The following is a 16,087-nucleotide window of genomic DNA, read 5'->3' as shown; positions in this document are numbered from 1 at the left end:
CTTATGCTCTCCCTGAAACTCTCTACAACCTCTGGTTCTTTCAGTTTATCCAGATCCCATCTCCTTAAATTCCCACCTTTTTGCAGTTTCTTCAGTTTCAATCTGCAGTTCATAACCAATAGATTGTGGTCAGAATCCACATCTGCCCCTGGAAATGTCTTACAATTTAAAACCTGGTTCCTAAATCTCTGTCTTACCATTATATAATCTATCTGAAACCTGTCAGTATCTCCAGGCTTCTTCCATGTATACAGCCTCCTTTCATGATTCTTGAACCAAGTGTTAGCTATGATTAAGTTATGCTCTGTGCAAAATTCTACAAGGCGGCTTCCTCTTTCATTCCTTCCCCCCAATCCATATTCACCTACTATGTTTCCTTCTCTCCCTTTTCCTACTGACGAATTCCAGTCACCCATGACTATTAAATTTTCGTCTCCCTTCACTATCTGAATAATTTCTTTTATCTCGTTATACATTTCATCTATTTCTTCATCATCTGCAGAGCTAGTTGGCATATAAACTTGTACTACTGTAGTAGGCATGGGCTTTGTGTCTATCTTGGCCACAATAATGCGTTCACTATGCTGTTTGTAGTAGCTAACCCGCACTCCTATTCTTTTATTCATTATTAAACCTACTCCTGCATTACCCCTATTTGATTTTGTATTTATAACTCTGTAATCACCTGACCAAAAGTCTTGTTCCTCCTGCCACCGAACTTCACTAGTTCCCACTATATCTAACTTTAACCTATCCATTTCCCTTTTTAAATTTTCTAATCTACCTGCCCGATTAAGTGATCTGACATTCCACGCTCCGATCCGTAGAACGCCAGTTTTCTTTCTCCTGATAACGACGTCCTCTTGAGTAGTCCCCGCCCGGAGATCCGAATGGGGGACTATTTTACCTCCGGAATATTTTACCCAAGAGGACGCCATCATCATTTAATCATACAGTAGAGCTGCATGTCCTCGGGAAAAATTACGGCTGTAGTTTCCCCTTGCTTTCAGCCGTTCGCAGTACCAGCACAGCAAGGCCGTTTTGGTTAATGTTACAAGGCCAGATCAGTCAATCATCCAGACTGTTGCCCCTGCAACTGCTGAAAAGGCTGCTGCCCCTCTTCAGGAACCACATGTTTGTCTGGCCTCTCAACAGATGCCCCTCCGTTGTGGTTGCACCTACGGTATGGCCATCTGTATCGCTGAGGCACGCAAGCCTCCCCACCAACGGCAAGGTCCATGGTTCATGGGGGGCACAATGACTATATGGTACATAAATTGGTACATTTCAAATTCATGGCACTTTTTTCTGTCTCTTTCTTTTCTCTTCCCAAAAACCTCTCATAAATTCACTGTGTTTCTTCTTCCTCTCTTCTGTCCACTTCTTTCCTGATTTCTTCTCTTTTGGTGTTTCTTCGAATTTCTGTTTGTTGATTTTTTCTCTGTATTTTCCTCTGTTTGATATTTCTTCTGTGGAGATGTTTAGATTTTTGAGGTCTTCCATGGTTTCCGTTACCCAGTTAGTTTTCACCTTATTCGTCACCACTATGTTAAAAATCTTCTTGGTCAGCCTATTTTCATTCATCCTATGAATGTGCCCATAGAATTTTGCCCTTCTTTTTCTGATATTGTCTGTAATTGTCTCTGCATGTTTGTACAATTCCTTTGTTGGTCTCTTTATCCAGATCCCCTGTCTCTGAACTGGCCCATAGATCTTTCTCAGAATTTTCCTCTCTTGCTTTTCCATTTCCTTGATTTTAGTTCTTCCTCTGATTACTGTTGTTTCTGAGGCATACAAGGCCTCCGGTAAGACTACTGTTTTATAATGTCTTAATTTGGCATTGACGGAAATATTTCTTTTATTGTAATGGTTCCATGTAAGTCTGTATGCTTTTTGTAGTTCTGTAACCCTTTCTTCATTGGCTGTTGAATTCAGTCCTGTTTTCTGTATAATCTCTCCCAGGTATTTGAAACTTTCTACTTGTGTTATCTTTCCGTACTTTGTTATCAATGGGCTTCTGTCTGTAGATTTTGTGTCCACGTACTGGGTTTTTTCATATGATATTTGTAGTCCTGTTCTGGCTGCGATTTCATGCAATTTCTCTAGGGCTTCTCTGGCTTCTTTTCTGTCATTTGTAATGATGGCTATATCGTCGGCAAAGGCCAGACATTTTATGTTGACGGTTCTACTTTTCTCTCTCCCCATCTTTACCCCATTGACTCCTTTGTCCCACGTCCTGATTATTTTCTCTAAAACAGCGTTAAATAAAATGGGTGACAGGCCATCTCCTTGCCTCACTCCTGTCTTGATTTCGAAAGATTCTGAGATCTCGCCCATGAACTTCACTTTTGACTTTGTATTTGTTAATGTTTCCTGAATTAGTTTTCTGGTCTTATTGTCTACCTTCATTTCTTCTAGTGTATTAAAAAGTGTTTCTCTGTCTATGGAATCGTAAGCTTTCTTGTATAGTTCCTATACTATAATGTGCAAAGTTTTGTGAAAATTTGAGATAAGAGAGAGTTACAAATCCTTGAATTGGTGCGTGTTTTGACATGAATAACCCTTTCACATCTCTACAAAATATTTCACCCAGGTATTGTATAAGTTGGCCAATTTCAAAAGTGACTCATTGATATTATAGTCAAAGCATACTATTTTTTTTAAGTGCAAAATTTTACATTTATGAACATTTAGAGCAAGTTGCCAATCTCTGCAACATGTTTAAATCTTATCAAGATCTGACTGAATATTTATGCAGCTTCTTTCAGGTAGTACATCATTATAGATAAATGCATTGTCTGCAAGGCCATCAATATACAACATGAATAGCATAGGTCCCAACACATTTCCCTGGGCCAAAACAGAAGTTACTTCTGCATCTGATGATGACACTTATAACATGCTTTGTCCTCCCTACCAAAAAGTCCTTGATACCCCATATGATCATACTTTTGACAAGAAGCGTAGTTGTGGTATTGAGTCAAATGCTTTCCAGAAATTAAAAAACACTGCATCTACCTGGTTGCCATGGTCCAAAACTTTCGGTATGTCATGTGACAAAAGTGCGATTTGGGTTTCACATGATCAATGTTTTTGAAATCCGTGCTTGTTGGCATTGAGGAGGTCATTCTGTTCAAGGTACCTCATTATGTTTGAGCTCAAAATACGTTCTAAGATTCTACAACAAATTGATGTCAAGGACATTGGACCCCTTCTTGTAGACAGGTGTGACCTGTGCCGTTTTCCAGGAACTAGACATGGTTTTTGTTCAAGGGATCTATCATAGATTATAGTTAGAAGAGGGGCTAACTTATCTGCAAATTCAGTATAGAACTGACAGGGATTCCACCGTGGCCTGGAGCTTTGTTCAGTTTTAACAGTCTCAGCTGTTTCTCAACACTACTGTCACTAATACTTATTTCATTCATCTTGCCAGTGGTACGAGGACTAAATTGGGGCAATTCTCCCGGGTTTTCCTTTGTAAGGGAAAATTTGAAAATGGAGTTAAGCATTTTAGCTTTTGCTTTGCTATCCTCAGGCACTTTGGTGCCACTAACAGCCTTACATATGACTGGAATTTCTTTGGGTTATGCGAAAAATTGCTTGACAGTATTCTGCTACAGTAGTCATTGATGGCATAATGCATTGCTCTCTTGACAGCCAAATGCATTTCATTCAGCATCTCTGTTTGCAGCACTATGCTTTGTTTTACATCTGTTATGTGTTAACTTCTGTTTCTTTAGAAATTTCTTTACAGTGGCTGTATACCATGAAGGTTCCCTCCCATGATGAACTGTTCTGCTGGGTACATATCTATCCAATGCATGGTCAACTATTCTTTTAAACTTGAGCCAAAGTTCCTCTACATGCTTCTGACCTGAGCTGAAAGTTTCAAGTTCCCCATTAGGGTAGGGCATTACTGATATTTTGTCTAGTTTGCTGAGCTTATAAATCTTTCTACTTGTCTTAGTTGGTCTTTCTACTTTAGTATTCATAGTTGTTACAACTGCCTCATGGTCACTGATACCAGTTTTGTTGTGGACATTCTCAAAGAGGTCAGTTCTGTTTGTTGCCATTAGATCTAATATATTTCCATGATGAATGAAGTGCCTTGCCATCTATTCTAGGTAGTTTTCAGAGAAGACATTTAGTAAAGTTTCACAGGATGTTTTATCACACCCTCCACTAACAAAACTGTAATTTTTCCAATTAATTGTTGGACAATTAAAGTCTCCACCGATGATGACAGTATGATTGGGGAACTTATGTACATGTGAACTGAGGTTTTCAGTAAGTTTTTTGGTTACATGGGGAGATGAGTCTGATGGGCGATAGAAGGATGCAATTATTTTATGCCCACCCATGATAGTGAGTCTTGCCTAAATGATCTCACATGCAGCTTCAGCTTGTCTCGGTGAATTTGAGTTCCTTGCCTTCTGCGACAAATACATCACCTCCATTTTCCTATTCTTTCAACAAACACTTACATTTTCCCCAAAAATCACACTGCTATCAATTTCAGGTTTCAACCAGCTTTATGTACCAACTATTATGTGAGCTTAACTGATTTTCATGACTCAAACTCTGGCACTTTGTTGCAAATGCTTCAGCAGTTTACCATGAGGATTTTAATACTCTCACCTGTGGGAGGCATTTCTTTTGATCTTTCACTGTTGCTCTGGGTGTCCTACAGTTATCGTTATCTGGATTGGATGGAGAGTCGCCTAATCTAAAAAACCCTTTTGTGCATCCCACCCACAGTCAGCTACCTGAGAAGCAGCCTCTGATGTGTAGTGCACATCCGACCAGTATTTGCATGCTGGCCCCAAGATTGGAAGAAAAATATATTTAGTTATTCCTTCAACAACATTTCTGGGTAGGAGCCACATTCATATGAAGTGATTTGGTCATTTTTCTTGCAGTCACATCAGACTTCAAATTGGTGAAGTGTTTGATATAGCTTCTCCAACTCAGAACCAAATGTCACCTCACAACCTAACCTAAACCTCAAGCTGTGTTACAGATCCGCATGTCACCACATCTAAGATTTCATATGTAGATTCTTTGGCTTTATCAACTTGCAACCAAAGTGTCAGCTTCCAACCAAACTTACTCTCTGGGCTACACTGCAGATCATTGTGTCACTGCAAATCACATCTCAAAACAAACAAAGATGAAATACTCTGTTGCGTTTTCTTCCTGTTGTGTGCATATGGTACCGCACATCACATCATCGTGTTATGGGATGCAGCCAACATCTGGTGTTGGTAGGTTCAGTTGACCACAAACTTCTGGTATCTTAATTATCAGATCATAGTGCTCCATCTCAGAGGATCGGTAGCAACTGTTTAGGTTTGATAGTTCACTTTCGAATTCAGTGGAAATGTTTATAAATTACAGTTGTGTAAATTCTGTACTTCAGTTTTTGCTAAGTTAAAGATGACTGGTTGCAGTTATTTCTGGTAATCTTAATTCATCACAGTCACAGTGTTCAGCATGCATAACTGATAAAAGTTTACTTCCTTCAGTGCTGATAATCAGATGTAAGCATTCATTTCTGGCATTAGTCCCCAGTTAAGTGGAAACAAACACATTTTTATTTAAAAGATATGTTAACAATAGACAATTCAGTTAGTAATGGGATACATAGTTCACAGACTTCAGGGACAGTAGATAACATTTCAACTGTAGCTCCAAATTATTTTAAGAGTAAGGCAGTAGCCTTTATCACTCCAGGCTCTTGAAAAATCATATGAGCATAAGTGGAATGGGAACTGTATGTGTGAGAAACACTTGTTCACTGTGTAAAAAGAATGTTAATTAGAGAAATATAAGTGCTGTTACATACAAGACATTATAGTATGTAGAAGTGTCAGTTTCATCTTAAATGAAAGCTGCAGCTTTTTTAATGGAACTCAGATTGTAATGTTAGAATTTTATACGCTTAGTAAATTCAGCTTTGGTTTTAAAAATGACATACAGAGAAGTGATGAAAATTTCTTACATCTTTTTATACAGCCAAGATGACCTTTCACAAACTTGTAATAGAAATACCTGCTTTTAGCTACAAAAGAGACATGCAGTATATGGAAATTTTAGGCACTCTACATGAGCAGATGTGTTCTCACCTGCATTTTTGAGTGATCTTTATGAGCAGCCATTTTGTTTATAACTGGCTGTCATTTTTTGAGGAAAATAAGTTATGTAGAAGTTAAAGTAACAGCAAAATTTTTCAGAAAAAATATTTCTAAACATAATCTCCTTCCGCTGAAACTGACAGGATCATTCATACTTCCGAGATGTCTGCAGTAATTGAAGTAGGGCGAACATCACATGTGTCCATTTGTCACCCATTCCTATCACACACACTTGCCATCAGCAAAATTTATATTCAAGTGTAGCATACATAACAAGTTATATGTTTGTGCCTACTGCTAGGCAGAGAGAAATTATGCAATGCCTCTACAAGCACTGGCTTATCACAGTTTACATTGAGAAGTAAAGATGAAGAAAAAAAAAGTAGTTTGACCCATTGTGGTCAATCTACACTTGGGGTGTGTGTGGCAAGTTTGATTAAGTTGCAAGTACAGATCATGCCAACACGGAACTCTGCTTGAGTTAACATTTAGGTCAGTCTGAAAAAACCTTGAAGCCCCCTCTAACGGCATCTCAGCCATCAATCTAGATGGATAATAGTAAACAGAGATGGCACTAGCACATGGTTAAGTTATCTATGAAGTCAGTTCTACGTGCTGTGCACTCGCTAACTTCTTTTATTGTCTTGACCTGTAGATGGGACCACTATTTAGCATACATTGCATCCCATCAGATTCTAACTTCCGGCATAATCTTCTGGGGCAGTGCAGTGAAGGTCAAAGAAGTATTTATTCTACTGAAGTGAAGTGTGCTGTAAGAATATTGTCTATAGCTGATAACTGAACACCTTGCAGGCATCTTCAGGCAGATGGATATTTACACAATTCATATATAGACCAACTCCCTAATGAAATTTATGGTGAATAACAGGAGTGAATTTAGAAATTTAGAATGAACTGTATCATTTACAGCTTCAGTACTAGAAATAAAAAATTCCATGCAGACTATTCATCGCTCTAAGATTCAGAATTGAGTTTTATATTCCAATGCAAAAGACTGTAGATGGTCATCAGCAGTTAAAAACCGTGAAACTGAAAATCCTTAGATATTGAAAACAAATAAAGATTAGCTACTCCTCCTAAAATTTACTTTGATTTTTGGAATCAGGTATGTAAATCTCTCTTTAACTTCAGTGTTTAACATAAACATGTCTCATCCTCTCTAGTATGTATTTAGTTGATATGGTTCTGTGTATAAACTTGTTGGAAGTAGGCCTGTTACATAAAAAAAAAAGCAGTAGGTGAGTAGATAAGAGGAGATACGGTGTCTTCCCCCCCCCCCTCCCCACACACACACACACACACACACACACACACACACACACACACATATTTTATTATTCTAAAATAAAGTAACTGTTTTTCCCCTCGTGTAAAAGTAATCCAGAATTAAGTACCATAGTGAAGCAGTCTGTAGTTGCTGCTTCTGCCTGTTAAAGCAAACCTTGATGCATTCCGCATCTCTGAATCCTGTCCGTTATTTTGGGCTTTGTGTGTTCTGAATGTGTTGCAGATTGCCATCTGTAGAATAGCTATGAGGGCATTCTCCAGCTCTTTCTTTCACTGTGTTGTCCAGTCCTTACTTACACACACACACACACACACACACACACACACACACACACACACCTACCACTACACTGTAGTTGCCACTTCTTGATCTAGATAAACATGCCAGATGGAGCGCACACAACTTCATAAATTGTACCAATAAATCCTCAGATGTAGAGGAGACAATGAGGAAAGTTTGATGTTGTGATGCAGGGTGCTTCACTAATGCTGTAATGAGAAGTGGGATTCATCCACTCTAGTAAAGGAGACATTGCTTAGACTATTGGACCTCCCATCCAGTAACCATCTTTCTGCTGCAACTGAGTTATTCTAAGGCTCAAGACTGGCGATATTGCTATATTCATTACTGACTTGTGTCATTAGCCATAGATGTTCATGTATTTCTATTCTTTTTGGTGTTACTACTGACTGTTACTTTGGTATTTGCACCTGGAACCATTTCAGAATGACCTGAAGGTCAAAATTTCTCTAGTCGATATTGTAGCAAATCTACAGCACTGGAAAGTCATTTACAAAATTGTATGAGAATATGAGCCCACAACAAAGATAATTGTGTGTATCAACATAAAGCTATCATCTAGTAATTCTCTTTCTGGTGCATTCCTCATGTGGGAAGAGAGGCTATTTTGTGATGATTAGACCTTTTATTGTACTTAGGATAGTTCCCTTCAGTTAGGTATTGTGTGTTAACCCTTAAATGCATTTTTTATTTCAAGCTGTAAAAATTACCACGTTTAGTTTATAGTGCCTACATCACGAAAAAAATACTGAAAAATTTTTTTAATTGAATTAACAAAACATTATTGTTTTAAATCGCTACAAACACAAAAACAGACATAATTTCAAATCTCTCATAAAGACACTTGAATTAACTGTCTACACCATTTCTACTTAAACTTTCAGAATAAAAAAAGTGATTTTCAAACCCACAAATAAGTGCACAAACACCAAAAAAAAGTCTCTACTGTCAGGCAAAACACACGCGCCGCAATACATCCACACAGCTGATTGTCGAACTGTTTCAGTTCGTCCTGCTATTTAAAATCGCTATGAAGAACCATTAGCAGCTGCAGTGGAGTGTATACACTAAACAACATAATGAGTTTGTTACAAAATGTTGCTCAGTATAGGATACATTGAAGAAATAAAGTTTGCAGCTGATCAGCTGCATTATGCATTAAATGGGTTAACGGAAACGTCCGATTCCACCTGTCTGCTTTGACATCACCAATATGGCAGAAATGACCATTCACAACTACTCCCATATTGTGACTATGACATCATTACATAAACAAGACAACAAACACAAAAATAGTTCGAAAAACCATCAAACACATATTCCTCCAAAGATATAATGAAACCAATAGGACAAGTGGGGGAAATTGGGAGTTTTTGGGTGGGGACAAACTAAAAATAAACACACGCCACTAAACCAAACGACAAAAACGATAAAATAAAACAACCACAACCTTCCCAAAATAACTAAAAACAATATCATCCTTCCATACCACACTATAAATCTCATAACTTTCACCACCATCACACTTAATACTAAAAAAAAAAAAAAATGGAATCGAACACTTCCCTTGACCTGTTATCCTTATGACATCTCCACATATAGCCATTCCTGGTCCGTGATGCCAGAACTTTAGTAAGCCTCATTTCTTCGCGACACTCTGAACACTTCACGACTTCATCCAAAAATCCGAATAGTTGAAGAAATTTTATAAGAGACAATGCACTGTCCCCCACATTGCCAACAACCGAAAACTGTTGACGTTGTCAGTCATATCCACACCTGCCAAAGACATAAACAAAGCAATTTTCCAAAATTCACACAAGATGAACAGAAAAAAACTACAATAATGTCAACATAACAAAAACAAAATCGTTAACTCACTGAAAAATATTCCAATGAAAGCACAGTCACTATCAATACCACGCACGTGCAATACTACCACGCAAATGAACCCCATACGCCACATAACTCGCTACCCATAAAGACACCACCAGAGAGAACCACTGACTGCAATAATATGCCACCTATAAACACGCCACACACAAGCTAAACCAAAAACATCACCTAACATACACCACATAAACACACCACCAGAGAGCATCACTGATCACATCAAAACGACACCTACAAAGAACGCCACTCTCACAAACTAAATTCCGCGCCGTCGAGACGTCGCACACCACAACAGCCTTACATCACGGGTCGAAGCTGACGGGTGGAATAGGTCGCTTCCGTTGACCCCGTTAAAGGGTTAAATTCTAAAATTGGATCGGTGCCATCTTTTTTTTTTTTTTCTCAAATTTCCATGAAGCCACATTACTATGTTTAAGATGTATTGTAATTACTCAAAAAATTTTTTCAGTGTGCCTCATTGATAGTACATTTATGTGTGGACTACACAACGATAATCGTGTTTTCATACTCCTCATTAATAGCAACTATTACAGTTCAGTTCAACCACCTACCCAAGTTTATTCAAAAATGAGAAAAAACACATTCTGAATGAGAAAAAGTATTTGAGGTTAGATCATCATCTATACTAGTATATGAAGACAAGTCGTCGTCGTTTAACATTGTTACCAAAAATCTCGGAAAGTACTTAACTAATTTACTTCCAATTTTTACATGCATTTGGATGGACTTATGCTATATATTTTTAATATATATAATTGTACATGCAGGTTGTATATTTTAATATATATTGTATATGTAATATACAAAGTGGAAACATTAGCAAAAATCACAAAAAATTCTTGACTTGATTTACTTCAAATTTTTAAATGATACTAAAAAAATATAACCTATGTTTGATGAATATTTGTTAAACAACAATATACAGGTTTTATGTTAAAACTGACTGCAAGAAAGAAAATGCTGCGCTGTGAACAGTGCAATTTCATTTTCTTTCTATCATTAAGTTTTAACTACGATACCAGGGCATTTAAACCATTAAACAAAAGTCTTGCTCCCATATGTATTCATCCTCCTTACATATAATGTCAAGCAAAAATTGTATACACAGCTGTGTACTGTTTCATTTTCTTCATCATAGCCATTTTTAACAGAAAGCATTAAACTTGTCTTATTGCTTATCACCCTATGGTTAGAATACTATAACAGAATCTGTATTATGTAAAACTTTGTAATACTACCTGTTTGCAGCGGCAAGAGAGATCTCATACACCATGTATGCTAATGATCCCAAATGATTTACTCATTTATTTTAAGCGACTTCCATTCCCAATCAAGTTTTTGTTGGTCATAGCAATACACAAGGCTCAAGGCCAGTGAGAGGCGGAAAGAGGAGTTGAACTGGGGGAGGGGGGCAGGCAATGGACATAGAGAGGGGAAGAAGAAGATGGACAGAGAGAGGAGCAAGTGGATAGAGATAGGAAGAGGAGGAGGGGGGGGGGGGGTCAGGACTTAACATTCAATTCCCATACATATTTAGCAGTTGCAAAGCATTGTCGGGTACACTAGTGAAGTAGAAAGTGACCAGTGTTTGTCATCCATAGTATCAGAAGTCTGTCAATCTATAAAATTTTTCCACTAACTTGCCTTAAAAACATTGATTGTAATTTTATTATTTTATTTTACAATGTCTGTGTTTACAATTGTTATTATACAATGTTCCTTCAGTGATACGAGCATGTCTGAAGGAACAGACATTGATGACGATCCACAGCTGCTCATTAAATATTATGAAATTTTATTCGGAAATTAAGATTTCAAAGTGACTTAAGCTTTACTATTTATTGATGACACGTGAAAACCTGTGCTGGTCCGACACAAACTTTCATGTGTCCCCAATAAATAATACAGCTGAAGTCACTTTGAATTCAGACTTTGTAAATAAAATTTAGAATATTTAACATTCTTTATAAAACTATGGCAATAACACTTCTGTAAGCTGATTTTGGGTACACAGTTTGTTCTTCGTATTTAATTTAGAAACTAGCCCATAAAGAACCCCACTTTCACAGACAACCAGAGGATGCAAAAATATTTTAATCCTAGTGTGATCAGTCAGTCTCTCTGTTCTTCAAAACTGATTTCTATTCAGTTGGTGCAAAATTTCATGAGTGAAGGTGCTTGTCCATCATGTCATTGTTCTTCAGCTGCCATAACCTATTATTTTTGTTCGAACTTGGGATCCTAAGATTTATTGTGAAGACTGTTAATAACAAGACTGTAATAACACTGTATGTAATTGTAATGTGAAAAATTGAGTTTACAGCTATGGAATCTCATTTGGCATGACCTGAAAAATTTGAAGAGAGAGTTGTTATTTTCAGAAATGTTGTGCTTGTTGAGTGAAATTAGATATCTGAGGTTATTATGACACGGAGTCTTGAGTGCATTTCCATTTTATAGTACGTTGTTATGTACAGGCATAGGAATTGTTCCTAACATAACAGTAGCATAGCATAACAATAGCTGCTGAGGGAAACAGTTTAGTTTCATAATTGCAGTTTAATTATGTATTAAGTTTTATGTTTTCCTATAGCTCACAGGTGATGATAAAAGAATGAAGACTGAGAAAATTTGTGGGACTGTCAATGCAATAAAGCGTCTTTATGGAAATGCAGTACAATCATATTCAGATACAGTACCAATAGCTTTTGTGGATTCTGATGGTGAAATATCAGTTGAAGTGTATGTGGCTAATGAGCCTCTGTCTTCAAACTCTGAGGAGCTTACATTTTCACTGGCATTCACACGTTCTGTTCGTAAGTTTTTCACCTTTCTTTCTCCTTTTTTTGCTTACTTTATTACTAAAAACCTTGTGTCACAGACAAGATTTTGATGCTGGTTATGTAGCTGCTAATTGTTTTTAAGTGAAATGTTCCTTGAATGAGAAATCCATGTTGTTGAACAGTTAACTTTTAAATTTTTGTTGTTTTGGAGATTTGCAAAATCCAGTTGTCTAAGTGGTGAGGCTAATTTATTATTTTAATCCGTGTGATGTGATAAGGTTGAAAATAAATTTACACTGTTATTTACAGTAACTTTCACTATCACTGCTTGGATATTTTATGATACATTGTGAAATTGTGCTTTAAATAATGCCTGATTTGGACATTATTATTATTATTATTATTATTATTATTATTATTACTGGTTTGAGGACATTTGTACATAGTAACTGCTTGTAAAGTTCTCATGCATTGTGTCGGACACTATCAGAGAAACTGTACAATATTTCAATACGGAAACTGCTAGTCATGTTCAACTGAGAATGTGGGTAGCTGTAGTGGTGAGACACTATACATGCTAGCTTGCTAGAAATGTGTGGGTGCCAGAAGTGTGAGTGGAAGGGGGGGTGGGGGCGGCTATTAAATCATTGCAATAGATTTGACTTCCAGGGCTCCTGCTGGATCATGTCTCTGTTCATTAAATCATTTGTTACACATATTTTGACTCATTCTGCAATGATATCCCAGTATATCAGATGCACTTACATTTTGGTCACTCACTATGTTTAATCCATATTGGTAGAAACACGTTGTGGTTCTTCCATTTAGAATACCCATTCTGAACAAGTACAGAGGGAAGATGGCTATGATCAGTTGATAAGCTCTCAGGATGTGATATATCCTTTATGAATGAGTGTATGTAATACATTGCTGTGTTGAGATGGCTAGTATCTCATAAGTACTGGTCAGTATGTGTTGATTGTGAAGCACATTGTACCTCAAGGACCCATTATCTGTTATATGAACCATTGTGTTACAAGAGGAAGTTCTCCATTTTTTTCCACTTCCATAGTGAAACAAAGGATAGAATGAGAAAAATTCGTATTATCTACATAACTCCAAAAAACAAATTTCACTTTAGAATGTCTGATAGAAATGCTTTATCCTCAATGACATTAGTATAAACATTAGTTACTGTGGAAGACAGTGATTCATTGCAACACCTTCTGTTTTTTCAAAATATTGGTCCCTGTGTAAAAAATTGGTCAAAGTGAGCACATGTTTGAATAACTTATTCGTATGAGTTGCAAAGCACAGCACCCAATTATGGCAGTCATCTGGACAGAAAGACTACAGTAGTACTAAGTCTCACACCTGTTGATTTGAGGCTGAAATTCTTAGGTTGATCTATACAGTCATCCGATTTGCAAATTTGGTATTCACTTTTCCCTTAAAATAGGGCTTAAAACAAGCTAAATGAATCATTAGCTAGTATGTCAGGGCTCCAATATTGCTAACAATTGGACAAAGCAGAACCCATTTTATGTATCTCAGAGAAACAAGTGCTTGTACTGTTAGGCATGTATAACAACATAGCTAGGAAACTGAAAATGAAATATTGTGTGGCTAGGACCTCCCATCGGGAGGTGCAAGTCTTTTTAGTTGACGCCACTTCGGCGACTTGCATGATGATGGGGATGATATAATGATGAAGACAACATAACACCCAGTCCTTGAGCGGAGAAAATCCCCAACCCCACCCAGTCCTTGGGCGGAGAAAATCCCCAACCCAGCTGGGAATCAAACCCGGGCCCCCTTGCACGCCATTCTACCATGCTGAACACTCAGCTATTGAGGCGGTCAGCTAGGAAACTGGTTTGATATGAAGAGGGTTAATTTCTTCCATTGTGTTGCATCTGTAGCACCCTTCTGAAGACATCACTGTATTAAAGACAGATATGCTGACTCAAGTGTCACATTAGAATAGGTTGGACAGGAAAATTAGTTGTTGCTTTCCAACATCTAAAGACAGGACATAGCACTAACAATAGGGTGACCAAGATCCTCCTGTCTTCCTCAGCTGGTTTTCCAACACCATACTTTGCATATTTGTGTGGTAGGGAGCTCAGGGACTCAGCATCCCTATGATGATGTAAAATCCTCTTCCCCTTCTCTTGGCATATGTGCTTTGCTAGCTAGCTAAAGAGCAAGTGTATTGTGTACTTGGGCAACCTACAGAACCTTTCAAGCTGTTATTACCAACTGTTGCAAAAAACTTTAATACAGTGCACAGTGAGTACTGACTCAGCATATTGAAAAGTCGAAACAGCCTTAGGTGAAATTAAAAGCAAGGGTGATGACATAAAGAGTGCAATGGAAATTCCACTGTTAAACACAGTGATATTATCGCACTCTTGGTCTAGGGGGTAGCATCTTTGAATTATAATCAAAACGTCTTCGTTCCCGGGTTCGAATCCAGCCGCTGCTTAAATTTTGATTAATAATCAGTATTGGCGGCCGAAGACTGCCGGCATAAGAAGTCACCCTCATTCTGCCAACGGCCTTGTCAAAAAAGGTGGAGGAGTGGACAGAGGTTCAGGGCACTCTCTTGTCCTAGGGGTGGGAAACTGCCCCTAAAGGCAGAAGAATCAGCAAAGATCAATGGCATGAGGACGCAGAAAGCAATGGAAACCACTGCATTAGAAGCACGTAATGTGTATCCACAGGACATGCGACCTGTAATCGAAGAATATCATGATGACCTCTCCATTGGCAAAAGATTCCCAAATAGTCCCTCATTCGGATCTCCAGAAGGGGACTGCCAAGGGGTAGGTTATCATGAGAAAAAGATTGAATAATCAACGAAACGATGATGCTCTAAAAGTTGGGGCGTGGAATGTCAGAAGCTTGAATGTGGCAAGGAAACTAGAAAATCTGAAAGGGGAAATGCAAAGGCGCAATCTAGATATAGTAGGGATCAGCGAAGTGAAGTGGAAAGAAGACAAGGATTTCTGGTCAGATGAGTATAGGGTAATATCAACAGCAGCAAAAAACGGTATGACGGGAGTAGGATTTGTTATGAATGGGAAGATAGGGCAGAGAGTGTGTTACTGTGAACAGTTCAGTGGCAGAATCGACAGCAAACCAACACCGACAATGATAGTTCAGGTATAGATGGCAATGTCACAAGCTGAAGATGAAATGAGAGTGTATGAGGATATTGAAAGGGTAATACAGTATATAAAGGGGGATGGAAATCTAATAGTCGTGGGGGACTGGAATGCAGTTTTAGGGGAAGGAGTTGAAGAAAAGGTTACAGGAGAATATAGACTTGGGATAAGGAATGAGAGAGGAGAAAGACTAATTGAGCTAGTAATAGCGAATACTTTGTTCAAGACTCACAAGAAGAGGAGTTATACTTGGAAAAGGTCGGGTGGTCGGGTGACGCGGGAAGATTTCAGTTAGATTACATCATGGTCAGACAGAGATTCCAAAATTTGATACTGGATTGTAAGGTATATCCAGGAGCAGATATAGCACTCAGATCACAATATAGTAGTGATGAAGAGTAGGCTGAAGTTTAAGATATTAGTCAGGAAGAATCAATGCGCAAAGGAGGAGGATTCGGAAGTACTAAGGAATGA

General features: G+C 37.9%; 1 protein-coding gene across 2 annotated transcripts in view; it reads left to right on the top strand.

The window, feature by feature from the left end:
- The window catches only part of LOC126263975 (uncharacterized), a 57,831-nt gene that overhangs the window by 18,919 nt on the left and 22,825 nt on the right, over positions 1-16,087 (top strand). For both annotated transcript variants that reach the window (XM_049960959.1, XM_049960958.1), the window contains exon 3: positions 12,254-12,476. In XM_049960959.1, coding sequence (XP_049816916.1) covers positions 12,254-12,476 — 223 coding nt within the window. The remainder of the gene's footprint in view (positions 1-12,253; positions 12,477-16,087) is intronic.

Source organism: Schistocerca nitens, chromosome 1 (genome assembly GCF_023898315.1).
Source record: "Schistocerca nitens isolate TAMUIC-IGC-003100 chromosome 1, iqSchNite1.1, whole genome shotgun sequence".
NCBI classification, from domain to species: Eukaryota; Metazoa; Arthropoda; class Insecta; order Orthoptera; family Acrididae; genus Schistocerca; species Schistocerca nitens.
Note: the sequence above shows the minus strand (reverse complement) of the source record. Positions and strands in the feature narration are given on the sequence as shown.